Source organism: Fusarium oxysporum, chromosome I (genome assembly GCF_013085055.1).
Source record: "Fusarium oxysporum Fo47 chromosome I, complete sequence".
Taxonomy (NCBI): domain Eukaryota; kingdom Fungi; phylum Ascomycota; class Sordariomycetes; order Hypocreales; family Nectriaceae; genus Fusarium; species Fusarium oxysporum.
This window is the reverse complement of record NC_072840.1, coordinates 4,575,760-4,603,477: the sequence shown is the minus strand read 5'-3', so window position 1 is coordinate 4,603,477 and position 27,718 is coordinate 4,575,760. Positions and strand designations below refer to the sequence as shown.

Genomic DNA, 27,718 nt, shown 5'->3' with positions numbered 1-27,718 from the left:
GCGAACAGTCGACTCGATGGACAGGAGGCAGATAGGTATAAGTTAAAATGGGAAGCAGCGGTTTAGCTTCTGGATGAAAACTACCCTTGCTGTATTGTTTAACAACGTTTCACATAAAGTCATCACTGGAGGAAAGTCAGTACACTATCTCAGCGCCTGTTTGGAGGGGACACTCACTCTCCAAAATCATCAGCATCGTCGTAAGTCGTGGTGTCGGCGGCGTTAGCGCGACCAGTAACCAGTGACGTTTTCGTCTTGGCAGCCTTTGTCTTCTTGCCTCCTTTATCAGCAGCCTTCTCCTCTCGCATCTTCTCGTTGCCCAGGGCAGTCATTGTACTAGCGAGCTTCTTGATCTGTTCGCTGGGCATATCCTTAGCAAGAGCCTTTGTGAAATCCTGGAGAAACAGGCTGTAGTGGGCATTCTTCGAGTTGGTTGAGATGATGGGAGTAAGAGTGGTGCGGAGAGTCTCGAACTGAGCCTTGGTCTTAGGCTGGAAGAGAGGCAGCTTGGAAATGTCGATGGTCTTGGTAGGGTCGTTGGAGTCGACGACGACAGTAGCAGGACGGGACTTGGCACGGCCGGCGCTGATACCAATATCTCCAAACATGTCGGCGGCGTGTGCGAGATCGGCTTCCTGTTCGGTGCGTCGGAGTCGCTCACGCTTCTCAGCCTCTGTCTCTTCATATTCCTCAACATTGGCAGCACCGGCTCTCTGTTGAGCACGCTCGGCCTGGTGTTCAGCAATTCGCTGACCTTTAGGTTTCTTGGCTGCGGCAGCGGCAGCGGCAGCCTTCTGCTTGGCCTCGGCAGCCTTGCGCTCCTTCTCACGCTCGGCCTCGGAGTCGTCATCGGCGTCCCATGAATCTAGAACCTGTTGATGGGGAGAAAGGTGTCAGCGATTTCAAGGGTCGACAACACTTAGCAGGTTACGGGTCAAAGACTTACGTCGCCATCGTCCTCTTCGTCGTCAAACTTGCGTCGAGAAGCGGCACCGGCACCGACAACGGGGGAGCCGGAGGAACTGCTGTCGTCGCTCTCTTCGTCGTCTGGATGCGCTTGTTAGCTGTTGTGCTCTTTAAGGACGTTGCTTGCCGTGCAAGCATCAAACCCAACAACCCCGCAAAAGTCCATTTCGCTTCAGACTTCACGGTAGTCTGTGTATGGGTTCCAGACTGTTGTTTAGAAGGTGTTATACGTACCCCACTTCTTAGGAGGCATGATGTCTGTTCCTGGCGGTATAGTACAGTATCGCGTTTGGTGGTTGACAGAGTTGAAGTAGGGTGGGTTTCTGGGGTGCGAGGATGTGTGAAGGGTAAGTTTTGTGTGAGTTGTGCGAGTGTGGGTGGGTGTTTGATGCTGCGGTACAAAACGGGTCGAAGACGGATCTTGAAAACAAGGAACAAAGGAAGGGAGCGTAAACGGAAAACACTAGTCTGCACCGGATTTAATCCAATATTATTTATCTGATATGTATACATATACACTACGAGAAACGTCTCTGTCTAGCAGGTACTTTTCATAGATCTATAAAAACTACAGTGTTAGTGTTTTCTTTTCAGGCAGAAAGCCGTTACTCCCAACCAGCACATTCAAAGTGGGATGGAGGGGTTGTCGATCTAAAGGAGGGGCAATTTTTTTGGTGTGAAAGTTTTGGCCGATTAAAAAAAAAAAAAAAAAAAGAAAAAGAAAAAGAAAAAGAAAAGGAAAAGGAAAAAGAAGAAGAATATTTGGCGCATTTTCTTGCAATCTAAAACCTTGACGTCAGTCATGATGCATCCACGGCCGATTTCATAATGTTCCATAGGAACCAGTTAGACTTTATTGTTATAATCGTAACCCTCTAAATTACGGCGTAATCTCCAACTACGTCTCTCTACGCTATTCTTATTAGTACTTTCAACACAGTAAACTCTGAAACTACACTCGTACTTACTTCACCCGTCCCTAAGGGAATCTAAATGCCAGCTTTGAAGCCATGCTGTTTTTTCTACAACACTCCAATACCATTCTCGTCTACTATTGCTCTAAACCTAGAAATACGAGTCACTGATGGTTTACCTTGACATCTTACGTTGTATATCATCGCGGAGGTGACAATGTCTCGGTGTTCCGGTGTAGATTTTTATGATGGCTTACCCGGTACCACTAACACCCATCCTGCGTAGTTCTTTTTGTAGTAACCTATACCTTTATGCAATATGCTTTGCATGATATAAAATATCATGCATTTTAGGTATTACATATCTGGGCCGAGCAAGTATATAATGATGAGAGACATGTTGTAATTCGCCCCTGACTACACATCTTCTTGCGTGGTATTTGACATTATTATATATTATTAGACATTAACCTCGGCAATAACAACCAATTCTATGTTGCAGTTACCTTACAAATGCCATTGCAGATGGGTTAGTATCCAAGTTTAAACTAAGACGTATCAGGTATTGCACCCTTCACATGATATGTCAAGCTTCATCATTCTTACCAAGGGAGAATTTGTCGAGTCAATACCTGCATCGCTGGGACTAGACCACGATGTATCGATGTAAGCCAACATCTCCAGCATCTCCGGTTATACGAGGATTCACACAAGCAGCTGACCATAAGCCCTTTGATTCATCCAATGAATACCTATCAGCATCCCGGAAAATCCCCCGCGAGTTTGAATGGCCAAGGGATAATGTCAACTGTGTAGTGTTGGTATCGAGAAATCCCGATACCAGCTGCTGTATCCGCATCAGACCGGCATTTAAAAAATGCTCCTAGATTAGTGAGCAAGTTTTGGAAGTAGTCAAAATAATAGGACCGTTTATAGCACGTGCCATCAGCCTCTTGGTTGATGTCAGATCGCGAGTGATTCCTAAGCCAGGATTCATGATCTCCGCTGCGAGTGCTGTGTAAGTAGTCGACATCCGAGTCCTCCCGATGAACCTCACTCACGTGGCAGCGAAACTTTAGAGCCGCAACCGACCTATGACGGATCTTTGACATGTTCCCGATTTAGGTCTTCGGGAAGGTCTTTCTAGCGTTTCCACTGCCTGTCCCGATTGCTTGGGCCCCTGCGGACCATCGTAATTGACAAGGACTACTCGTCTGAACGGCCTGGCTGGGTTAGACTTTGACAGTTGGCCCCGGTTCTAGTTAGCGGCGGCCGCGGTGTGCCGCAGACGCCGCTTACCTTGAGTACTTGTCCCGGCCTGTCTTCGTGAACTTCACCTTAGTAACGTCTCTTGTCAGCAATTTCACGCCGAGTTAAAACGGCGCTTAGATATTTTGCTAACACAGAGACCAGAATTTTCTCGTTCTCAATTGGACCCCTGGGGTATGATGGGGATGGCGTCTGACATGCAGACACGCCTCTCTGTAGGCTTATCTCTGGAATATATATAAAGGCTCAGTTAGACCTCCTCAGGCAGAAGCTTCATCATACTATGTTCCTATCAAACAATCAGCTCGATCGTTGATAAGCTGAGGCAGATACCTGCAATAAGCATACCATATACTGAAGACACCAAAACTCTTGCTCGCCCCGATGTTGTCATTCCAACTTCAGCATAGCCAAGCTTCACGACAGGCGGCAAAAGCTGCTGCACTTGGCTTTGCTCGAACCATATCTTCTTCTTCGTCTCTGACGAGAGCTCCCATAACTCTTCGAGCCGGTTGTGCCGCTTCCCAGCAACATCGGCTCTTCTCATCGACACCGACACACCAACTTCGTGACTTCTTTCCGGTCAAAGAGACGCCACATATCCAGACGACCAAGCCAGCCTGGCCACACGAAGGCTACACATATGATGAAATGTTGGCGGTCGAACCCGCTCATCGACCTCCCAGGACAGTTGGCGACTATACAGCCTGGAAAATTGTCCGCTTTGCCCGATATTGTATGGACAAGGCCACAGGTATGGACCGTGATCAGAAATCCGACAAGACCAAGCCGACTACAGCCATCGAGGCTGAGAAGCCACTTACCGAGGCTCAATGGGTAAGCCATATCCCACCTGTGCAACATATCTCGAAAGCATAGACTGACAAAGAAAAAGTTGATTCGATTCATCTTCCTCGAGAGCGTGGCGGGAGTTCCAGGCATGGTTGGGGGCATGTTGCGCCATCTGGGCAGCCTTCGACGCATGAAACGAGATAATGGCTGGATCGAAACACTTCTCGAGGAGAGCTACAACGAACGAATGCATCTTTTGACTTTTATGAAGATGTGTGAGCCTGGTTGGTTCATGAAGATGATGATCATCGGTGCTCAGGGCGTCTTCTTCAACAGTCTGTTTGTGTCCTATCTGATCTCGCCCAAGATTGTCCACAGGTTTGTCGGTTACCTTGAAGAAGAGGCTGTTCACACCTATACTCGTTGTATCAAGGAGATCGAAGATGGCAACTTACCCAAGTGGAGTGACCCCAAGTTCCAGATACCCGACATTGCTATCCAGGTGAGTACTTATCAACACTCTTATAACGAAATATTCAATATTGATACTTCTCTAGTACTGGAAGATGCCAAAAGAGCACCGTACGATGAAGGACTTGATCCTTTACATCAGGGCTGATGAGGCCACTCACCGAGGAGTCAACCACACGCTTGGTAACCTCAACCAAACGGAGGACCCAAACCCATTCGTCAGCGAGTACAAAGATCGTGAGCCACCCAAGCCCGCACTGAAGCCCACCGGCTACGATCGCGTCGAAGTCATCTAGGGTTGTCACAAAGCGATCACCAACGTTAGCCGAATAAAGCCTCGCGGCATCAGACGAGCTTGTACGAATTACCTTGTCTCATTTGTTCGACATAACCGGAAGTTCTTGGTTTGAGGATTGTAATTCTTGCTTATTTGCATATGATACCACTGGGAAATAGGAGTTCAACTGTGGAAGGAGTTTGGCTGGTTACTTGAAAACAAATCTGCATTTGATGGCGTTCTATTACGGAATCCCTACTCTTGACGGTCTTAGGAGCATTGTTTTAGTTGGGTAAAAGAAGAAGAAGAAAAAACCATATTCCAGTGGTAAAACGTTCTGATTAGTTCAACCACAAACCCTCTGCTGCATGTGAAGTTCGTGCCGCCAGAATGGTTTCGAAAATAATACTTACTCACAAACGGCATACACATGCAACAATATCTTGGTGAGAAACTCGTGTGTACGCCTCCGCAACCTACCTGGCAATACGTAACAATAACCTGAAGAATAACCGCATCACTTTCAGCAACTTCCACCTCAATTTCGCATGTCGAGCTTCCTGCCTTTTCGGGCAAGGTGGGAACCAGTTCGCGTTTATTTTAGTGCAAGGTACCTTAGTTAATAAGCTTCTTTTTCTCCGGTCCGGACCGCGTCAGCAAAACCTCGAAATCTGCCTTGCGAGGATCCTCAAACGCAAAGGAAGAGTCGGCTGTCACCGAGCAAGGCAGGGGTACGAGTGATAAGCTGAAACTGATGTCACCACTGTATCAATGCTTACCGACTTGCTCCCGTCAGCACGCAAACCTTCCTCTCCCTCTGACACGAGGAGAAAGAGAGCACAGCCTTGGATTGTGGGGTCGGATCGTGGGCCGCGTGTAAGGCTGGGGGCGGTGTAAGTGGGATATACGTATTCTATCATGGCATAAATATGTGTTTCGGACAGTATTTGCACGAATGAGGTAGTGAATCATAAAGTAAAGCATGGATTCATATTACCAACGCGACTTCATTATGGTAGGCTCTTCTCCCCCCGGTTACGTTACCAACGTATAGATTTTAGAGTGAGGTCCAAGTAATATTCTGTCTGGCCGACCTTTTTTCTCAGGGACATGCAGGCACACGCTAGAAGCATCACTTCTTCGAGAGGCAGTGCAGAACTTGCATGGTGGATGACGATCCAGGGACAGGTCAGAGGATGGTCTATTAAAAGCTCGTACAATCGAGCTACGTGCTTTTTGCGGCTAGCACAAGATTTTAAAATGACCATTGAATTATGTATGAGCAATCCCTTGCCTGACAAGCCATTGAGTGGAATGCTTAACCCGACAAATATACCTGGCAAGACGCTGTTTACACTCATAAACCTATGCATACAGCGCAACGAATGATATAAAATAGAATAGGGCTGAAATGTGATTCAAACTGCCTAGTTACCTGTGATTCTATAAGCAACTGAAACCTGCATATGAGAGAATGTGACACGAACGAGGAGGTGAGTGGGGAGCTTCCTCCTACAATCCTTGCTTGCAATCTGCTGATTCGACAACAAGCGCGTACCGGATATTGATGACAATAGAGGAATGAATGAAAGATGTGTGCAAGGCTCACTAAATCCGGCAGTCTCCTGTCTAGCAAAAACTCTACTGACATGATGGGAAATATGAAGAATCATGCAGTGGTCTAGGAAGGACGGCTTGTTGGCATGAAAACATCGAAACATGCCAATATCCTGAACGAGGTATATGACCGTGACCAAGAAGCAGAGTCCTAGAATCCTAGATGCCACTCAAATTTTGCACACGCAAAAGTGCCACTACTTGACGTGGTAAGTTCGATATTAAAATACGTAGTGCTGATGCTCATTTACCGAGAACCGCCAATCCAGATGAGTGGGACGCATGGGATGTGCCTATTGCTCAATATTTGTTAATTAATTCAATGAAGACCCAATGAACTTACGATAAATGAAAGTAAGAAAAAAAAAAAAAGATTATGTATACCTGAATGAATAACCGTTACAACGCATGGGATAGCCCAATTTGTGAAATGAAATTGATGAGGTTGTTTTGATATTATCTTCTTAATTAACCTGCATTGAGTTCATTTCCTGCCTTCTCCCCTTCTCATCTCTTGAAACTTATCTCATCCCAATAAATCACATAACACTATTAATACCGACTATCCCATGTGGATTTAGCGATATCACGATTGCCATCAACCTGGAGAGCAAGTCTGCCTCGCTTGCAACAGGTCAAACGATCCCAAGGACCCAAATACTGTTAAAATTAGCAAACCTCCGTACTTGTCAAGCCAAAGCTACCTTATCATACCTATCTTACTCAAGCTGCTGTACCTTACCTCAGGCACACTAGCTCTAGTTCCCATTCGTTCGACGTGTCTCTGCACAGCCCTCGGCACCATTCTGGCCCTACATAACCGTATCCCACGGGGAGGATCTTGTGCGTTTAGGCGCCTGTACTGTACATCAGTTCTGACGCACCAAATCCCGTTCTGTGTGGTCGGCCTTTTAGTTGGAATTCTGGATGACAAGGGACCACCCACATACACAGAGTTTAGACAGGCTCCTCTCCCTTACAACCAAAACTACGGACCAGCTGTAGCCGCCCGGCTTTCACCCTCTCTTCTCGTCCCAATAGAAGCTGCCCAGAGCGGAATCTTCCAAAGTAACATAAATCGTCAGAGACCTGGCCCTAGACCAGGTATAGCTCCTATCAGCCGTCAAGACACTGATCGACCAACCTTATTAATTGTAACACAGTCGCTGCTTGCAGTTATTCGTGCTGTTGTGTTGTGGTACGGATTACAGGACAATACCCGCCCGACGCACCGCAACCCACCGCAACCCAAGCAACTCATCTCCACCATCATCTTCGTCTGCGCATCCAAGAGCCTAAGGTACAGCAGCATTCCCCATCCTCAATATCATACGCAAAACAATACCGATTTTCTACACGTCGCATTCATCTACTTCAAACTACACCGTTCCCGCTCAAACTGCGCGTTTCGCAACCCCTTCCACGCGTCGGCCGCCGTGATAGGACAGTCCCCCGCCCATTGCATCACCTTGAAAGCGCACAGCCCCCGGCATCGCCACGGTGCCTGAAGGCTGACTCCAGAGTCTGCCTTGTCTACAGTATTCTACAGTGCTTCGTCTGCTTCTAAACTCGGAAACATCATGGATCAACAAGCTCAACGAGGCCGGTCTCCTTCGGCTGGCCATCAACAGCCTCATATAAACCATTCTCATTCCCCGTCGCCGGCGCCCTATCAGCATAACGATCCATCCGTTGGTCTTGGTCTCACTCTCGACCAGTCCGCTCAACAGTCTTACGAGGCCTTCAACGGTTCAGGTTTTCTTAGCCCTCAGCAATCGCCTTCTTTCCTTCCTCCTGCGCATCAACAGAGCAACTCCTTCGCTCAAGCCAACTTGTCCGACCCCGCTATTCTCGACCCCAATAACACCGCTTCATTCGGACAGCAGCCTGCCAGCTCCGACACTTCGTTACCCTTCAATAACCAGGCTCAGGCAGTTTACCTGTCGCCGAACCTCAACGATAACGACTTCTCTCTCTTTCCGAATACTAGTGGCCAGGGCGACCAGTTCAACACCCCCTTGTTCGACCAGTCTACACTAAATCCTAACGACATGAATACCATGGCGTCGCAAGGGCATCACTCGCCTACCCCTCCTCATCTATTCCAGCACGATGCTCAACAACCTGGTTCTGCTCACCAGTCGCCCGCCTTTAACCAGCACCAGTTCTCTTCACCACCTAGCCATTCGCGACATACTTCACTCGGCCCAGCAGATGCTTTGCTCCCAAACCAGATAGCCGATTGGAACCAGCCTCAGTTCCAGCGCCACCGTCGCACACCCTCTGAGTACTCGGACGTTTCGTCCGTGGCTCCATCGCCGAACCTTGTTAGTGCTGAGTCCTTTGAGACTGATATCGGTGGGCACTCGCCTGCACATCGTCCTTCTGATGGCAGTCTATATCAAGAGGTGTTGAGCATGGGTAACTTTAGTCTCTCCGACCCTCAAGTCGGTGGTAGTCCTGGACATCAGGGTCGTAGTCCTTCCCATAGTCCCGCAATCAGCCCCCGCATTGTTCCTCAGCAGATGCCGGACCTGAACCAGCTGAATCAAAACAGTTTTGGTTTGGCAGGTCCTCACAATCCATATGGAGTTCCCTCTACCTATCCTGACGTTTCAGCGCCCGTCGAGGCTTTCCCTTCCCTCCAGCCTTCGGGCGCTGATTTGTCGTCGATGGCCCCTCCTGCGATCAATATTGACTTTGCGCCTACAAATGCTAAGCAAGGTGCTTTTGATACTCCCAAATCTCGTATGGATCAGGATTCTCTGACCCCGCCAGACAGAGGTATGTTGAAGCCGAAATCATAGCTTTTGAAACTAGCTCACACATCTTAGGTCGCCCCCGATCCCGTCCACGTGCAGTGACAGATCCTTTCCATCCTGGTGGCGGTCTGCTAGGTCGCCAAGGCAATGCCAACATCATCTCGCCTTCCCTAGGCGCCGACTTAGCAGCAAGAGCAGACTCCAGATCTTTATCTCCTCTGGACAGGCAAGCAGGGACTTCACCCTCCAGGAGAAGACAGTCCACATCGGCTGTCCCCAACAACGTTATCGCTCTTAGACTGGCCGATCCTGAGTACCAGAACAACCAGGACAGCGGGGCTGCCAAGCGGGTTCAGAAACATCCTGCCACTTTCCAGTGCACATTGTGTCCCAAACGATTTACGCGTGCGTACAACTTGCGCTCACATCTGAGAACGCACACAGATGAGCGTCCTTTTGTGTGTACAGTATGCGGAAAGGCCTTTGCTAGGCAACACGATCGCAAGCGACACGAGAGTCTTCACTCCGGAGAAAAGAAGTTTGTATGTAAAGGCGATCTCAAGGTTGGAGGTCAGTGGGGATGTGGTAGAAGATTTGCCCGTGCCGATGCTCTAGGCCGTCATTTTAGGTCCGAAGCTGGTCGCATCTGCATCAAGCCTCTGTTAGATGAAGAAATGATGGAACGACAGCGACTCTGGCAAGAACAACGGATGCAACAGAACATGGCGCAGAGCATGGCTGTTGCATCCAGTATGCCGATGGATGGCCCTATTTATCCTATGGATCCTTCTGGCAACCCAATGCTTCCAGCGGCTCTCTTGGCCCAATATCCTGCATTAGCTCAGCTGAACTGGTCTACACCTGATGTGAACGCTGGCATGGACGACGAGGTTAGTGGCCGTTCATCGTTTGATGCCAGTGACTATGACGAAAACGAAGACGGTGGATATGTGAGTGGCCCTGGCACGGGGTTTGGCGAGGGTGGGATGGGTCAAGGCTTTGGTGAAATGGGATACGCGAGCGATTTCGGGGGCCGGTAAAATGGGCTCACTCGCCATAAGAGTATGCATACATTGTTGACGCGACCAATGCCTTTTTTTGTTATCAGCGTTCTTTACCTTACGCCTTACTTCTTTCTCTATCCCTCGGGGAATTACTGTTTTTCTACTTCACAGCCGTCTTTTGGATACTGCTAGATGGGGCGTGGTTACAACATCACAACGGTTATACATACAATTGGATCCAGGGTGATTTTTTATCATTTTTCTTTCTTTGCTTTTTGGGGAGTGTTTGGGTATAGACGGTACGCGCATAGATACCAAATCTAGTCTGTTCTGTTCCTTCGATATGACATGTTTTATCTCTTATTTCTCGTTCAATTTGATTAGGTTGTATAGTTGCAGCTTGCTTTTCAGTTCTCGGTCTGGATATGGTTCATACATCCTGGCAATTACAGATGATCATACAATATCAACAAGTATAGTCAAGATATTGATTGCTTGGGAACATAAATAGTACTTGATACCATCTATGCAGACAGTATGAACGATATCGATGTCTAAGTTACACCACCCATTGACTGGCCCCCTTTGTTACTTTTGGCCAGCGCTGACTTATGGAAGCCCCCCCCCTCTTTGGATATCTTGCAGTAGTTATAGTAAGAGATTATAAAATACGAAGTCAAACCCATAAACGACAATACCAACGCCTTGCAAAAACACCGCACTGACTTTCCTTCTCCCACCATTTGAACACATTCATGTGTTGATGACCACTTCGTTTCTTGAATTAGAGTCTTCACCAGATAGCATATACACATATGGTCAATACATCGGCGAGGTTCCAAAGTAATCCTTAAATGTCTTCGCCATGAAATTCTCACAAATTTCACGATGTACAGCCACACAAGATTCGGTAATGAATGGCATCAGAAGAGAATTGCATTCGAGGAGAACCTGCTCGTGTAGCTCGAATTCGTCCCCTTCAGCAGTCGCCGTGCTACCTGATGCAGTGCTATCAGATCCCGCGGGTGATATCGGACCCGAGGGCGATCGGTCGTGCTGTTGTTGGCGCACCATCCACTGGGCTCGGACCACGACGCCCACAGGGGCTTTCGCACGAGAGCGAAGGCCATCAGGTATTATTTGAAAAATGGCCTTGTAAGAAATGGTTTTGCCAAGACCAGGAGCGAGATTGACGAGCTCTTGCATTTGAAAAGCGCGAAAGGAGTCATCGAAGGGTCCAAAGAAAGGGTCGTCAGCTGTGTCTGCCGGATCAGCTTGGACTTCTTCCAAGCTCGTCACTGTCCGGTGGTGGGCGACAAATGGGTCTACGGCTTGCAGAGCTGCTACCACGGCGCTGGGAGGGAGAGTGCCCGGTATGGGAACAGAGATCGAGAGAAGTTGTGTTGAGCGCATTTTATATAGATTTGGAGCGCTTCTGGAGATATAGATGAGTGTCAAGTTTCTGCGAACGGGTATACAGAAGATGAACAAGAGGGTGCAGAGTGAGCAGTTGATCGTGGTTGTCTTGTTAGACGAAACTTGGCCAACACTGGCGACTAGAGTCTGCGGACGTTGGTAATGTTGAAAGTAATGATATCGAGATGTTTATCCTTGTAAGACTGCCCAAGGCGCACATGGTGATTGTCAATGGCGATTGACGGTTATTATCCCATTCGAGATAGTTGAAGAGTAAGCCAAGGCGGACTGATAGCGACAGCAGCGAAAGAAGAGACAGCCATAGAAAAGAAGAGCGTTCTTCGCAAAGACCCAATCAACTTATCCACTGCAACATGCAAGACCAGGACGTGTTAGTCGACGACAAGATTGTGATATCCAAAGGACAAAAAGATGCTCGACAAGAACAGCGGAGAATAAGTCAAAGCCTGCGCCTCACAGAGACTGCTTCATGTCCTCTCTTGGCTCTTTGTTCACATGAAACGGAGATTCAATCCGACGACAAGCGGAGCAGAGCGGATATGCTAGGTATGGATGGATGGCATGCACTGCGCTTCCATGCAGGGCGGGAGTTGAGAAGCGAATAGGCGCCCGCGCGTATCGGAACAGGAGCAGTCAGATTTGAAGTCTCACAGCCCTTGCACCTCGTTCTCTTCTGTTTTTCCCCCTGGGTATGTGCGAAAGCGACAGCAGGGGGACAAGGAAAGAGCAAGAGGTGATATTGTGTTGTGTTGCGTTGAATGAGTTGGGCAAAGTTACGTTCGAGGTGAGTTGAGTTGAGGCTAAACCAAATGGTGGCTGAAGAGTTAAAAATATACTGTACCTGCACAGTAATGTACCCAAGGTATAGTAGTACCTAAGGCGGGGGCATATGGTAGCTGAGGGGCCCTTGTTACAGTGGGTGTAAGGAGTCTAGGAAGAGAGAACACGGAGCAAAGAGGGGAGATAGGTAGATGGAAAGAGCGAAATGAGGTAGTAATGACTGCAATGGCAATGTGGGAGGGAAAAATTAGCTCCGATCACCTTAGGTTAATCACTATGTACTTTTAACTCCCGAGTATCCCGTTGGTGATAGGCGACTGAACTGCCGCTTTGACATGTGTGAAGTGCTGTGTGATATCTCCAGACCCTACGTTGAAATGTGTAATTAACTAGCTAATTAAGTTAAGGTTGGTAAACCCACATCCACCTCGGCACCTCAAGTGACAGACACTCTTCTGCCTACCTTGGGTATTTGGAATTGTTACCTTTGCTCTTCAAGGTCACCTCCAGCTTATCCCCATGTTGAGGCGATTGTCCGGCTGCTTTTCTTCCGCGATCCGTCAGCCACCTGCCAGAACGAGAGAGCCTCCCCCGAAGAGGAGCACCCTAGACGAACTGATGGGCATGGCAATATCCTTAAACTGAACGGACGAGGCCCAAGATTAGATGCTGCGTTGCGTTGCAGCCAATTCCCGAAGCACGGACGATGGCTGACTTGCTGGAGACGAACGAACCATAATGGATCTCGCCCTGACAATCTTTTGGTCTAGAAAAATCATGTGCTACAGTCCAGACCAACACAATCAACGGCCGGCATCAATTCTTCATTCCGAGCCCGAGACCAAGTGCTACTCACGGCCCGATCCGGCAGTTAGCTGACTGTGCAGTATGTATTGGACTGAGGAACTTGTTTGGCACCTCGAGACTGCGTTATTTGAAGGTGTTAACTTGCTATGCTCATGTTTTAGCTTAGTGCCTTGGGTTTCTACGAGAAGCCTGAATGTAGCTGAATTGCATGAGGGTTTCACACTCCTGTGTTGGCACGGGTGACAGAATGATGGAATTGCGGCCCGTCTTGCAGGTTAGGTCTAAGAATAAACTCGCATTGTCACCGGCACTGGACATTGCTAGGTAGTCTACGGATAGACAGTCTAGGCTGTGAGAACTTTACAGTAAGCCAAGTCTAAGACAATCTCCTGGGTCGGGTTAGGTTAAGCCGAGACCCTGGGTTACCTATCTTGGCTTGGGTGACTTCCTTGCAGCTATCGTAGTCAGGAACCGAGTTTTCTATGAATATCATCACACTCACATGGTAGCATCAATTATTGAATGCACAGCATTGCATCGTCTCTAGCTGCAACCGATTGATGCTGGGGTGGTCCCGTTTGAGATAGCAGCTCATGGCTAAGTCGCTAACGCCAGCTCTTATCGCCCATCCCAGCCAAGTAGAGATTTCGTCTGGGCAATTCGGGCAAAATCAGAACGATGGAGCCAATATCTATCTTGCCTGCGCCGCGGCTCCCAATTCCTATCTTCTTCAGTCGTAAATATTTGCCGACCCCTTCTTGCTTTTCTCCCTTGACAATCGCGGCAACTATCAGGTCTGACCGCTTAAAAGGCGTTAGGCAGGAGGGCAAACAGTTCTTCTTGTTTCGCTGGTTTTTGTGCGGAGACATCCATCCTTGGATATGAACTGATACGTTAACAGATGGTGCATGAAAGCAGCCCCATCAACTCAGTTCAACGGTCCAGGTCCACTGTCCACATTCATCGTCCACATCCAAGACGGCCACGTCGTTGTTGTCGTCGTCGATCCCAGCTCATATGGACCAGGCGGCATTGTAAATGCGGGCTTTTTGAACGAAATCTGGATACCACAGCGTAGGCACATGCGCTGGAGGCGGTGAAGGTTTGGCGATACCTATTCGAGCCAAGCTTTGGTCTAGGATGATGCACAGAGCTAACGTCTTGCAGGAAGCGCAGGGACTCTGCAGCATCCTGTGGCGTTTGTGGAATTTGTCGAGTCGTCCCAAGACTTCAACCCGCGGATAGTTCCATATGTACTGTGCCTGCACTTGCATGTATCATACCAGAGGAAGACCCCGGTCGTTGGATGTGTTCGTGTGTGACTGTTTAGTGACGGGTGGCCTGGAAATGTCGTAGAAAATACCTCAAGGCAAGCCGTCGAAGCGACTACTGGACCTTGTAGCTGGTACGGTTATTGCCTTTCATTGTAATTATGAAGTTGCCAGCATCTTCTCAATCTAGCCCCCTCGGGCCTTTCCATACCCGCTCCCCCAATTGCCTTGAACTAGTGCAAAGCGAGGACAGCCTGGTGATCATCAGAAGTGTTGGCTTATTAGCGGTCGTCGTGTGAACCAGATGTAACAGCGAGTCCCACAAAACTTGCCGGATGTTAAGCAAGATGAACCTGGAAGACAAGACGCGGGGAACGGGAAGGGAACGGGACGTCAACCACAGTCTCAAGGAGCTGATAGCCTTACCTTACCCTTCTGGAGGGAAAGGCATGTATGTACTATGCACCTCATGGAATTGGCCCCATTCTCCGTTCTAAGGAGGATTGTAAAAGGAACTCAGGTTGTGCTGGTGAGACATATCGTGTGCCCCTCGAAGTAACGAGAAATGTCACACATGTCTCAACATGTATGTCCATATTGGCCCCCAGTGGAACAACCAAGCCCGCGTGATGTCACAAAGATCGAACGACAAAACCACCGCCGTCCCATGAGCTGCGCTGTACCACCATCTGATAGATAGTCCAGGTGGATTAAAAGTGTCTTTGGAGTAGCACATTGCAACACATGAGCCATCGTCTCCTTCTACGGGACCAATCAGTCTTGTTGGGAAAGCAAGTTGAAGATCTAACTACAGTTTTCTTGTGGGAGGTTATAGCTGGTGACAAGATGGAAGTCAGATCCTAGTCGCGACAAGCATCCAATCCAATGTTGGGCACACATATGTGCACTGTAATGGATGGGTTTCAGGCATTGCGACCCTTCTTTTCAAATTTCCTGCTTCTCTCATTAGTGGAATGCACATGTGAGATTCGGGTGGCTGGGTCGATGAGAAGCTGGCAAGTCATTGGGCTTCGCCAACATGTACCTCAAAGGATCTGATCCAACCACGCGTTGTGCTGCGGCCTGACCTTGCAGACCTGCATCAGCATCAACGGACTCATCTGTGGTTGGTTGACCTGGATCGAGTGGATCGTACGTGCATGTGCAATAACACGACAGATGATGTTTACCTGTGATGGTAGTAGAGGCTGTCTCTTTGATAAATGCGCGAGTTGACGTGCTTGATATGAGAATTGAGTAGGATTGAGTCGAGTCTGAAAACTGTTCTTCTTTCAAGTGATACGGGCTCTGAAGGGAACAGTGAATGGGTGTGACGGGCTCGGGAACGAGGGTGCAGGGTGTTATGGGGTTGCTGGTCTGGTGATTGTGATGGTGACGTGCGGTCAACAATATTGATCGGGGTAGTAAGGAATAGGTTCGCACATAGGTAGGTAGGCAGTGAGTGTAAGTGTTCTTCAGAGATAAAAGCATTTGAGTGTTTTGATGTAGACGCAGTATGCCGAATAGCGAACATATGTACCGCTGTGTGAACTGAGAAGAACCGGGATCTGTCTCTTAGCTCATCGCATCTAGATAACGAATGCTATCACAGTTCTCATTATCCTCAAATTCCTTCTAGGTCCCGCAGCCTATGCATGGTGGCGGCGTGTTTGTTGCGCACTCTCGAGTGAGTCCAGAGGGAGGTAGGGAAGAAAGAAGGGCACGTCCCCTGCTTTGAGCACCTACAGGACCTTAATTATTAACGTCTCTTGCTGTCACTGTCGCGCTGATTTCCCTGTCCTGTTCCCGCGTTTGCCCGCCTCTTCGCCTGGCTGCACATCAACATGGGACGCTGAACCCTGTCCTTTGCATTGATTCTACCCATTAAACAGTAGTCTTGACGGGTACAACATCTGAGCAATTCGCCTGCCGACGATCTGAACAGCCAGAGCTGGCGTCATTGGCTCTTAGCTCAACCAATTTGTCTTGGCCTGAAGCGCCCAAAAAGTATTGTATGGGACCTTTTACCGATTCGACTTTCCTTCTTCCCTTGCTTTTCTTGCCATGCACTTACTGCAAATCATTTGCTCCTCGTCGCCGTGAATTCTTCCCCCTCCTCTTCCCCATCTCCCTCCTTTTACATCAAATCTTTTCTACCTACCTATCTTGAGGAGACCCTACTCGTTATTTGGCCTTGCCTCGAGTGGTTGAGCGTCATCTTTTTGTGTGGAAGCTCATTTGTTTATACAGCGCGCAACGCAAGACCCCCGAAAAAAGTAGTCCAGGCCAGACGACGATCCGACGACTAGGGGTGGTTGGTGAAAAGTGACAGTTGGTCACCCAGGATTTGTTTTGTCAATTAACTCGGCAGTCACTCCGTACGCTCATCACGCTCCTTCGCCTTGACAACGCCTCAATTTTGTTTTCTTCGACGATCCGACTCTTTTCTCACATCACTAGCGCAACGTCATTTCAACATTACCTATCCTCGACCCTGACAATACATCCGGCTTTGTCACGGCGTCGCTTTCGACAGCCTCGAACAGGGCCAGACCCCGCAACTCTGCTGCTTGATATTGCAATCGACTACGACTTACACGAAAACTCCCACGAAACTACGAATACGCTCGGTCACGAACTTGACATCCCACACTGTCCTTTGTTCTGGCGGCTTGGCTCAGTTGTCGATACCTCGTCGCCCTTCCATCCTTCTTCATATTTATAGCTTCCATGTGTGTGACGTCGCTCAGTCTTCGCACGAGCTCCATTCTTCACAATGGCCGCGGTCGATGTTCTGGCATTCACAGACAGTTGGACAAGAAGCGCGCATGGCCTGCCAGTCTTTCAGTGTTTGTCAAGTGCGCCGGTTGATCGCTCCTTGCGTCACCGACTGAGTCTCATTGCCCGTGCCTGGGTTGGTCACAAATTACATGAAAATGTATGTTCGTTTCATTTTCTGCTCAGCTTGCGTAGTTGCAATTTAAATATTGTCGCTTTTTTGCTTGAATCATGTTTCCCAGCAAAAGCTTAACAGACTTTAAATGGGTGGCGCTCAACGGCCAACCCCTCGATCAGCGGCCCGATCTCCTGAGGGGAACCCACCGCCACCCATTCCTGTCTTGTCATGCGATCCAGTTCCGGAATTGGAACACGTTTGAAAGTCTGTCTTATCTAACGTCATACAATTTGTCTAGGTCTCTTCTTCGCCATCACATCGCAAAGTGGCCGAGAGGCCGCTAATTGTACCAGATCATTCTCCACGATGGTATTGTCGCCTCCCTCGATCTTGCGACTCTTCTGATCCTACCGACACCACAATGCCCCTGAATGGGACCAGCCGTTATGCCCATATGCGAACCCCAGCATGGCTCAATCCGTCCCCTCAACCACCATCAGATGCCCAGAAAGAACGCCGCCGACCGAATGATGCGCTTCTTAACGATCCTAATTCCGATATCCTCATCGACTTCAACTCGAACCAAGGTTTCTACGAAGCGGCAAAGAAGAAGAAAACAAAAACACCTTCTGCTCCTCCACCGCCGCCACCGCCGCCTGCGGCTCCACCAGCAGATGACGGTCAAAAGGATGATAATACCGGAGGAGATGGAGGAGCCAGTGGAGGAGACGCTGCAGGCGGCGCCGGTGATGGAAATGGTGATGGCAACAGCAACTCGCCCCCAAAGCCCCCCACAACTTTCGAGAATATCAATCTTGGAGATAACAAACCAGATCTTGGTTTGAGCCCACCAGAAAACAAGGGCATTTCCAGTTCATGGGGTGCGAAATTGGGGTTTGGTGGTGGAGGATGGGGCTGGGGCGGAGGAGGGAAAAGCGAAACGGCACCAGCACCAGCACCGGCACCGGCACCGGCGCCGCCACCACCCCAAGAAACCAAGGCCGAAGAGAACCCATGGGACAAACCTAAAGATAAAATAGGAGGAATTGAAGAAGATGACGATGGCTGGGGCTTTGGTGCCAAGAAAGAGAAGAAAAAGGGTTCCACGCTCTGGGGCGCTGAACCCGACGAGGAACCAAAGGATGGTGATGATCCTTGGGGTTGGAGTGGTCAAAAAAAGAAGGGCAAAGCTGGTGGCATCCTGGAAGAACTTGCCCTCGATTCCGACACTGCACCTCCCAACGGAAAGAAGGATATATGGGATACTTGGGGAATATCCAAAAAGGACCGGGCCAAGAAGAAGGGAATCATGGAGGAAGTTGCTTTGGCAGCTGCACCAGACCCCCCTTCAATGGAAGATCAGTGGGGTGGCTGGTCTGGGAAAAAGGAACATTCACAAAGTTCACTTTGGGGAGCTCAAGATTCAATACCCGCACCTGCACCTGACCCCCCTTCGTTTGAAGATAAGGATGGTGACGACTTTTGGAGTACCTTTGGCACTGGAAAGGCAAAACCCCCTCCAGAGGAGACGAGTGGATGGGGATCATGGGGTATAGGAAAGAAAGGTGAGGATGAAACAAGTGAGTCAAATTTCTTTAAAGCTCATCAAATCCCAGAGCCGCCTAAGACAGAAGACGACGGTTGGGATCTATGGGGAACAGGTAAGAAAAAGAAGAAAGCTGGCGACTTGATTCAAATAGAGGATGATATTCCTCCTCCCGCCCCCGATCCCGTCGAGGCTGTTGGCACCGACGACTTCCTCGATTCTTGGGGTTTTGGCAAGAAGCCCAAGAAACCGGCCGCTGACCCGTTCGATTTCAAAACTTCCGGCGCCGATGATCCTAACGATGCTTTTTGGGGCTCAATAGACAACAAGAAGCCTAATGCACATGAGTTTCTTATCGATGCTACTGGTGAGCCATATCATGATATTTTTGGGGAAGGGTTGAGAAGCAAGGCTCTAGATGATGAAATATGGAAAAGTCAACTGGGGTTGGACTTCATTCCCCGGGGCGGAGAAGTTAGAGAACATCGAAATTCGCCTTGTTTGACCGCCCTCCCCCAATATCAACCCCCACACTTGTAGAACTCGCTGACCGGATGGATTAATAGGAGACCCAGAGCAAGCCGCCAGAGAAGCTGAAGAGCAAGCCGCTCGCGAAGCTGAGGAAGCCGAGGCCGCTCGCGAAGATGAAGAGATTGCCAGTCTCTTGGACAAGAAATCTAAAAGAGGAGGACGGCTCCTTAAGTCAGATCGAGAACGTCTTGCTCTTCTTGAAGGGAATGCCACCCGAAGAGCTGAAGCTCGAGCTACTCGCGAGGCCGAGGCGGCAGCTGCCGCTGAAGCTGCACAGGCCGCCGCTGATGCTCAAGCAGCAGCTGACGCCGAAGCTGCCGCTTTACAGGCCGCGGAAGACGCTGAAGCAGCAAAGGAGAACGAGGAGGTTGCGACACTATTGGCGAAAAAGCAGAAACGTAGTGGAAAGTTGCTGAAAAAGGATCAAGAACGCCTTACTCTACTCGAAGGGAATGTCTCAAGAAGGGCCGAAGCTCAAGCAGCCCGGGAAGCTGAAGCCATCGCCGCTGCCCCAGTTGCCCCAGCGGCTCCTGCTGATGAACCTCTTTCTCAAGAGACAGACCGGGATGGCCTTGCCACGCAAGCAGCTGCAGAAGCTGACACTGCCCTTGCCACCGAAATCGCGCAGGAAGAGGCGGAAATGGAGAGCCTGAAGTCGAAGAAGGCGAAGAAAGGAAAACTTCTCAAAAAAGAGCAGGAACGGCTGAATTTCTTGATCGACAATGCGGCAAAACGAGCCGAGGATCAAGCAGCTAAAGAAGCAGAAGAACAGGCGGCAAAAGAAGCGACCGATGCCGCTGCGGCGGCGGCGGCAGCAGCAGCCGAAGCCGAAGCCCAAGCCCAAGCTGCTGCAGACGCCGAGGCTGCAGTTCAAGCTGCTGCAGATGCTGAAGCTGAGGTAGCTGCCAAGGAAGAGGAGGAAATGGCAGTGCTGAAAGCCAAGAAAGCCAAGAAGGTCAAGCTAACAAAGAATGAAACGACTCGATTAATGACCTTGGTTGGCAACTCAGTAAAACGAGCTCAGGAAAAATCTGTCAAAGAGGCTGAGGAAGCAGCCGCGGCGCAGGCTGCTAAAGAAGCCGAGGAGACTGCAGCCCGTGAAGCAGATGCGCTGGCAGCCCGTGAAGCTGAAGCGACCGCTGCTCGTGAAGCGGAGGCTGTAATTGCTGCCGAAGAAGAGAAAGAACTTGCAGATCTCACCGCTAAGAAGATCAAGCGTGGCGGTAATCTGATTAAGAAGAAAGATGTGGAGCGTTTTAATGTCCTCACTCAAAGGGCTGCCGAACGAGCCGAACGAGCAGCTAAGCAAGCTGAAAAGATTGCTGCTGTTGAAGCCCAAGGAGAGCTTGGAGAAGCCGCCCACGGAAATGCAGAGGTGGTGGTCGAAGCTCAACCCGAACCAGAGCCTGAGCAACCGCTTGTAGACATAGACGCAGCATTTGCTGACCCTGAACCTGTTACAGCTCCCGACGCAGCTATTATCGCAGAGGAAGAAGCAGAGTTAGCCAGTCTAGACGCAAAGAAGACAAGGAAAGGCAAGCTTGGCAAAAAGGATACAGAGCGGTATAATATCCTTACAGAAAATGCTGCGCAACGGCTAGCTGCTAAAGAAGCAGAAGAAGCAGCTGGCGCTGCCGCGGCTGAGGCTGAGGCTGAGGCTGCAAAAGAAGCCGAGGAAGCTGCAGCAGCCGCAGAAAAAGCAGCTACAGCCGCAGCCGCAGCCGCAGCCGCAGCAGAAGCAGAAGCCATAACAGCAAGCGAAGCTGAAGCTATCCTGATTGCTGATGAAGAGGCAGAACTTGCCACTCTTGCTGCCAAGAAGGCCAAAAGAGGGAAGCTTGTTAAAAAGGACGCCGACCGTTTTAATATTCTGACAGAAAATGCTGCGCAGCGACAAGCCGCTAAGGAAGCAGAAGAAGCAGCAGCCGCCGCCGCTGCAGCGGAGGCTGAGGAGCAGGTTGCAAAGGAAGCAGAAGCCGCAACAGCAGCTGAATCTGCTGCTGCCATAGAAGCAGCTGAAGCAGAGGCAGCAGCAGTTCGTGAAGCAGAGGATGCAGCTATTGCCGAGGAAGAAGCCGAGCTGGCTGTATTGACTACTAAGAAAGCTAAGAAGGGTAAGCTTGCAAAGAAAGATGCTGATCGATTTGCTATTTTATCAGAAAATGCAGAAAGGCGAGCTCGAGAAGTAGCCCAGATTATCGAGCAACCTGAAGATCAGACACCGGAACCTGAGACAGAAGTTAACGAACCTTCTCCTGAACCAGCCATAGATGAGCTTTCTGCCGAGGCCGATGACCCTGATGCTATTGCAGCTGCTGAAGCAGAAGCCGCTGCTATTGCCGACGAAGAATCTGAACTTACTGCTTTGATTGCCAAGAAGGAGCGAAAGGGCAAGCTTGGGAAGAAAGATACCGATCGCTTTAACCTCCTTACTGTCAATAGCACGGCACGGGCAGAGAAAGCGGCTCAAGAAGAGGCGGCTGCTCAAGCCACTGCTGAGGCTGAAGCAGCCGCGCAAGCTGAAGCTGAACAGGCTGCTGCAGCTGAGGCTGCTGCCCTTGAAGAGGCTGCTGCCAGAGAGGCTGCAGAAGCAGAAGCTCTGCTTATTGCCGAAGAGGAGGATGAGTTAGCTGCTCTGACTGCAAAGAAGAATAGGAAGGGCAAACTTGGGAAAAAGGATAATGACCGATTTGCTACCCTGACAGAGAATGCAACTCAACGAGCTGAGAAAGCTGCTGCGTCAGAAGTCATGAAAGAGGCTGTTCTCGAAGTCGAAGATCTCCCTGCTGAGAATCCTGCTGATACTGAAGCCGATGCTGAAGCAGCCGAGGCCGCCGCTATCGAGGCTGAAGCAGCTGCCATTGCTGCTACTATTGCTGCCGAAGAGGAAGAAGAGCTAGCTGCCTTAATTACCAAGAAAGACAAAAAGGGCAAACTAGGCAAAAAGGATAGCGATCGATTTGCCTTCCTCACTGAGAACGCCGCCCAAAGAGCCAGAAACGCAATGCATGAAGAAGCCGCTGAGGAAGACCAAGAAGCCGCCATCGCCGAGTCTGAAGATATCAATGATCACCCAGCCGATATCGAGGACTCGCTATTCGAGAATGCCCTGGAGCCACCAGTTGTTGAAGAGGAGGCCCCCCCTGAAGAAGATGATGCTGCAGCTGCAGAGGCTATGGCCTTGGTTGCCGCTGAGGAACAAGAAATTGCAGATCTAGAGGCGAAGAAAGCAAGGAAAGGCAAGCTGGGCAAGAAGGATATGGAACGATATACCCTCCTTATTGAAAATGCTGCTAAGAGAGCTGAAGAGCAAGCAACCAAAGAAGCCGAGCTCGCTGCTGCTGCTGAGCTCGTTGCCATCGAGTCTGCTGAAGCTGAGGCTGCTGCTGCTGAGGAAGAGGCGGTGGCGAGAGAAGCCGCTGAAATTGAGGCTGCGGCAGTAATCGCCCAAGAGGAAGAAGAGCTTGCTGCCCTAGAAGCAAAAAAGCAGAGAAAAGGAAAGCTGGGACGCAAAGATACAGATCGGTTTGACTATCTTCTGGGAAACAAGGTTGCAAGGGAAGCACAGGTTGCTGAGGAACGAGCTGCAAAGGAAGCCGAAGAGCAAGCACTTCAAGAAGCCGAAGAAGCCGCAGCTGCTGCAGCAGCCGCCGCTACCGAGGCTGAAGAGATAGCCGCAAGAGAGGCTGCTGAAGCCGAAGCTGCGGCTGTTGCTGACGCTGAGGACGAAGAACTGGCCATATTAGCAGCCAAGAAGGTCAAGAAGGGTAAACTAGGACGCAAGGATACAGAGCGTTTTGAGCAGTTGTCTTCGAATGTCGCGAAACGAGCCGAGAAACAAGCAGCCCGTGAGGTTGAGGCTGCTGCTGAGGAAGCCCCGGCCGTAGAAGAGCTACTTGGCGAAGAAGAGCTTGAGGAACCAACCCCAGAACCTGAAGAGACTGTCGAAGAAGCCCCCGAAGCCCCCGAAGCCCCCGAAGCCCCGGTTCCCGATATTGACGACGAAGCCGCTGCCGAGGCCGCTGCCATAGCCGCAGAAGAAGAAGCAGAGCTTGCTTCTCTTGAAGCCAAGAAGGCACGGAAAGGAAGGCTTGGAAATAAGGATACCCAGAGGTTTACATTTTTAACCGAAAATATTTCAAGGCGCGCTGAAGAGCAGGCAGCAAAGGACGCCGCCGCCGCTGCTCAAGCTCTGGCCCAGACTACCCCAGAAGATGTTGCTGAAGAAGAAGATATTACTGGTCAGGAAGATGCTGAAGCTGCCGCTATCGAAGCTGAAGCTGCTGCTATAGCTGCTACTATTGCTGCTGAAGAAGAGGAGGAGCTTGCTGCCCTTACTCTTAAAAAGGCGCGAAAGGGCAAACTTGGCAGAAAGGATACAGAACGCTTTGATTTGTTAATGCATAATGCAGCTATACGCGCGGAAGAACGAGCCATTAAGGAAGCCGAACCCGATGGTCAGGCCGAAGAATTGATACCTGAAGAGGTTGATGATATTCCTGAACCGGAGCCCGAGGAGAACCCTGATGCAGAAGAAGTAGCTGCCCAAGAGGCAGCCGAAGCCGAAGCCGAAGCCGAAGCTAGAGCTATTGCTGCAGAGGAAGAGGCAGAACTTGCAGCGCTAAACAAGAAGAAAGCAAAGAAGGGTAAACTGGGCCGCTCTGATACTGAGCGGTTTAACATTCTTGTCGACAATGCTGCAAAGCGTGCCGAAGCTCAGGCAGCCAAGGAAGCAGAAGAGAATTTAGGAGACGTACCCCGAGCTGAGGAGGAGGAAGACGATGACTTTGTTGATGCTGAAGACGGCGAGGAAGATGAGTTGGCTGAGGAGCTAGAACCTGAAGCCGAGGAACTTGCTGAGCCTGAGCCTGAGGAAGATGAAACGGCTACAGCTGAAGCTATGTCAGCTGAGGCAGCGGCACAAGCTGCCGTCATCGCAGAAGAAGAGGCCGAGTTGGCTGCGTTGACGAAGAAGAGGCTTAAGAAAGGAAAATTAGGCCGCAAGGATACTGAAAGATTTCAAGCCTTGACAGAGAATTCTGCTAAACGCGCTGAGGAGGCGGCAACCAGAGATACAGAAGACGCAGCTGCAGAGGTCGAAGCAGAGCTTGGTGAACCCGAACACGAACCCGAACCAGAGCCTGAAGCTGCTGAACCCGAGCCTGAAGATGATGGCCTGAAGGAGGCTGAACAAGCGGTAATCGCTGAGGAAGAGGCAGAACTGGCAGCTTTAATGAAAAAGAAGGCAAAGAAGGGGAAACTTGGTCGGAAGGATACCGAGAGATTTATCGTCTTGTCGGAAAATGCTACCCGCCGTGAACAGGAGCGAGCTGCTGTTGAGGCCGAGACTGAAGCCGTTCAGGAGGAGCCCGATATTGAAGGTGTGGAAGAGACTGGAGGAGAGCACGGTGAAGAAGGAGGAGAGGAGCAGGAGCAGGAGCAGGAGCAGGAGCGTTCTGAAGGACAAGACGAAGAAGCTGCAGCTCGAGAAGCTGAAGAGGCAGCTATTGCGAGGGAAGAGGAAGACGAGCTCGAGGCCCTTAAAGCCAAGAAAGCAAGAAAGGGCAGATTGGGCAGAAAAGATACTGAACGCTTTGCCATCTTGGAGGAGAATGCAGCAAGGCGCGCAGAAGAACATGCTGCCGCTGATGCTGCTACAGCCAATCCACCCGAGGAGGAAGATGGTGAAGGGGAGGAGGAGGAGGAGGAGGAGCCTGAGGCAGATGATGAAGATAAAGCTGACGAAGAAGAGTTGGCAATTCAAGAAGCAGAGGAGGCAGCAGCTCGGGAAGCAGAGGAGGTAGCTATCGCTGAAGAGGAGGATGAGCTCGAGGCCCTTCAAGCTAAGAAGTCAAGAAAGGGCAGACTAGGCAGAAAAGACACCGAACGGCTTCGAGTCTTGGAAGATAATGCAGCGAAACGCGCCGAAGAACGCGCTGCTAAAGAAGCAGCAGCCGTCGACGAAAATCTTGGAGTTGATGATGCTGAGGAGGAGGAAGAAGAGGAGGAAGAGGAAGAAGAGGAGGAGGAGGAAGAAGAGGAGGAGGAGGAGGACGAGGAGGACGAGGATATCGATAATGGGAAAGAGGGCAGGGGGGAGGATGATGCTGACGCTGAGGAGGCAGCAGCAGCAGCAGCGAGAGAAGCCGAGGAGGCAGCAGCTAAAGAGGCGGCAGAAGCCGCAGCTCGTGAGGTGATCGCGAAAGAACTAGAGGAGCTTGACTCCCTCCAGTTCAAGAAAGCAAGAAAAGGCAGGCTGGGCAGAAAGGATACCGAACGACTCAGAGTCCTAGAGGAGAACGCTGCCCAGCGTGCTGCAGAGCTTGCGGCCAAAGAAGAGGCTGCCGCAGCAGCAGAAGATGAGGAAGAGGATGTAGTCGAATTCGGCAACCCCCCTGAAGAAGAGAAGTCGGAAATTGAAGCCGAGGACGACGATGAAGAAAAAGAAGCAGAAGCTGAAGACACTGCGGATAAAGAATCGAGCGACGTCGAAAATGAAGCTGCTGTCGGCGAAGACGAAGAAAAAGAACCCGAGGTACTGCCAAAGGACCAAGTCCCCGAAGCCCCTGCAGATGATGAAATCGTCGAGGTCATCGACCTGTCGCCAAAGAAAGAAAGGAAGAGTAGGAAGAGCAAATCCCGTCGCGATGCTCCTCCACCTCCTCCAGTTCCAGATCCTCCATTGACGCCACCACCTGAGCCGAAGCAGTCTCGAAGGCCCAAAATTCATCGCGAAGGAACCTCGTTTGGTCGGTGGGCCGCGACACCACATGAAGAGAGGGACGAGCCTCAAGAGAAGTCAAGTAGACATAGACGGCGAGAGGAAAAGACGTCGTCTAAGGGTTCCTCGTCCGACAAAGTCGAGAAGACTCCATCACGATCTCGTGGCACTGCCTTGTTCAGTAAACCACCACTCACTCGTTCCACTACCATGCGCGAGAAGAAAGACGGCATCAGCAGCAAACGTCGCCACTCTACCAATGCTCGCGGACTTGTGTCGCCTCCCCCTGAAGATATGCTCATGGGTGAGGATGAATTAAGCAATCGCCGCAAGTCGCGTAAACCTCGATCACGCGAAGATGAAGATGCAATGATGTCCGGCGCTGCTCCTGTGCCTGATAGGTATGAACGACGTCGCTCACATAAACCACGGTCGCATGAGGACGATGATTTGGTTATGGTAGATCCTGACCTCGCGCCTGACAGACGCGAGCGCCGCCGGTCTCACAAACCACGATCTCGCGAAGAGGAAGAAGTTGCCGTGGTCGATACCGAACGTCGTCGGCGAGCCAGGAGATCGAGGGATGAAGAGCCCGTGATGGTGGAGCCTGACGTTCCTTTTGACGCACCTCCACGAAGTTCCAAGAAGTCCTCAGGCTTCGCTGGCCTCTTCAGTGGTTTGCGAACACCCAAGACTGAACGACCTGACCCTCTGCGACGTCGCAGTACCTATGCGACAACTGACGACGAAGCCTTGCGCAGTGCCAAAATGGATGGTGATGCAGTATTAGTAGATGCTGACCGTGAAGCAAGACGAGCTGCACGCAGGGCCAAGAGGGCCGCTGAAGGCGGCCCTGACCCCGAGGAAGCAGCGCGTCGAACTCGAGATGAGATACGCCGTGAACGACGTCGACAGCGCGAGGAAGAAGCCGATCCTCTAAGACAAGATAAAGAGGCCCGCCGTGCTGAACGCAGACGACAGCGTGATGAAGATGCAAGACGAGCCCAGGAGGAGCGACAAGCGCAAGAAGAACAACAACGACTGCAAGAGGAAAAGGAGGCCCAAAGAGCTGAACGTAGGCGCTTGCGTAGAGAACAGGAAGCAGCTGCTGCCGCAGAACAAGCCGAAGATGAAGAGGCTCGTCGAGCTGCCAAACGTGAACGCCGCCGCCGCGACACAAAGCGAGCTGCTCGAGGCGCAGAAGAAGAGGAAGGTCGTCAGCGACGAAGTCAGCAATCCACAGACGAATATAATCAGCGGAGATCCCATCGTCGCGAAGAGAGACCGCAGGCTCCAGCTTGGCCTCATTCTGGAACTTCATCATGGGTCAAGGAACACTCTGACGCACCCCCTCCTCCTGACCTCGGTGACGGGGGTGAAGCAAATGGTGGACAGACCGAGGACGAGATGGCAAGACGTGAAGCTCGTCGAGCTCATCGATCGAAATATGAGGAAGAGCCGACCGAAGAGGTCGAAGATCGGCGAAGGCGACGAGCAAGGCGAGATGATCGTGAGCGCGGTGGTCGAGATAAAGAACGTCACCGAGATAGGCGTTCGGAAGGTAGTGATGAGCGACACCACAGCCGTCGAGCGTCAACCTTTATGGAGGCAACAGCAACACCTCGCACAAGTTGGTGGAAGAAGATCGCTGGATAAG

General features: G+C 50.6%; 5 protein-coding genes across 5 annotated transcripts; 3 read left to right on the top strand and 2 right to left on the bottom strand.

Annotated features, from left to right (window-relative positions):
* Nucleotides 1-52: 52 nt before the first annotated feature.
* FOBCDRAFT_7356 (eukaryotic translation initiation factor 3 subunit J) lies at nt 53-1,338 on the bottom strand. Its single transcript, XM_031182941.3, has 4 exons — nt 1,201-1,338; nt 947-1,047; nt 178-872; nt 53-125 (listed from the first exon to the last, which is right to left on the bottom strand). Exons 1-4 carry the CDS (start codon nt 1,217-1,219, stop codon nt 110-112), a joined length of 831 nt encoding a protein of 276 aa, XP_031043709.3. The 5' UTR covers nt 1,220-1,338; the 3' UTR covers nt 53-109.
* Nucleotides 1,339-3,439: 2,101 nt separating this feature from the next.
* On the top strand, nt 3,440-5,043 carry FOBCDRAFT_212782 (alternative oxidase-domain-containing protein). Its single transcript, XM_031182938.3, has 3 exons — nt 3,440-3,986; nt 4,045-4,443; nt 4,499-5,043. Exons 1-3 carry the CDS (start codon nt 3,534-3,536, stop codon nt 4,706-4,708), a joined length of 1,062 nt encoding a protein of 353 aa, XP_031043706.1. The 5' UTR covers nt 3,440-3,533; the 3' UTR covers nt 4,709-5,043.
* A 2,752-nt stretch (nt 5,044-7,795) lies between these two features.
* FOBCDRAFT_7345 (uncharacterized protein) lies at nt 7,796-10,262 on the top strand. Its single transcript, XM_031182935.3, has 2 exons — nt 7,796-9,090; nt 9,141-10,262. Exons 1-2 carry the CDS (start codon nt 7,887-7,889, stop codon nt 10,106-10,108), a joined length of 2,172 nt encoding a protein of 723 aa, XP_031043703.2. The 5' UTR covers nt 7,796-7,886; the 3' UTR covers nt 10,109-10,262.
* Nucleotides 10,263-10,432: 170 nt separating this feature from the next.
* FOBCDRAFT_235748 (uncharacterized protein) lies at nt 10,433-11,485 on the bottom strand (the record flags this gene model as incomplete). The annotated part of the gene is made up of 3 exons (XM_054702917.2): nt 10,433-10,491; nt 10,665-10,676; nt 10,951-11,485. The coding sequence occupies 3 exons, from the start codon at nt 11,483-11,485 to the stop codon at nt 10,433-10,435; spliced, it is 606 nt and encodes a 201-aa protein (XP_054558892.2).
* A 5,658-nt stretch (nt 11,486-17,143) lies between these two features.
* Nucleotides 17,144-27,717, top strand: FOBCDRAFT_195455 (uncharacterized protein; the record flags this gene model as incomplete). The annotated part of the gene is made up of 4 exons (XM_059608817.1): nt 17,144-17,305; nt 17,562-18,843; nt 18,880-19,176; nt 19,376-27,717. 4 exons carry the CDS (start codon nt 17,144-17,146, stop codon nt 27,715-27,717), a joined length of 10,083 nt encoding a protein of 3,360 aa, XP_059463912.1.
* Between the last annotated feature and the right edge of the window lies 1 nt (nt 27,718).

Bases quoted from the DNA above. Each gene is read 5' to 3' on its own strand.
- FOBCDRAFT_7356 (XM_031182941.3), bottom strand. The intron at 873-946 runs GTAAGTCTTTGA...CCCCATCAACAG, and splicing joins ACGAAGAGGACGATGGCGAC to GTTCTAGATTCATGGGACGC.
- FOBCDRAFT_212782 (XM_031182938.3), top strand. From the start codon at position 3,534: ATGTTGTCATTCCAACTTCAGCATAGCCAAGCTTCACGACAGGCGGCA. The intron at 3,987-4,044 runs GTAAGCCATATC...ACAAAGAAAAAG, and splicing joins CACTTACCGAGGCTCAATGG to TTGATTCGATTCATCTTCCT. The intron at 4,444-4,498 runs GTGAGTACTTAT...ATACTTCTCTAG, and splicing joins TACCCGACATTGCTATCCAG to TACTGGAAGATGCCAAAAGA.
- FOBCDRAFT_7345 (XM_031182935.3), top strand. From the start codon at position 7,887: ATGGATCAACAAGCTCAACGAGGCCGGTCTCCTTCGGCTGGCCATCAA. The intron at 9,091-9,140 runs GTATGTTGAAGC...CACACATCTTAG, and splicing joins TCTGACCCCGCCAGACAGAG to GTCGCCCCCGATCCCGTCCA.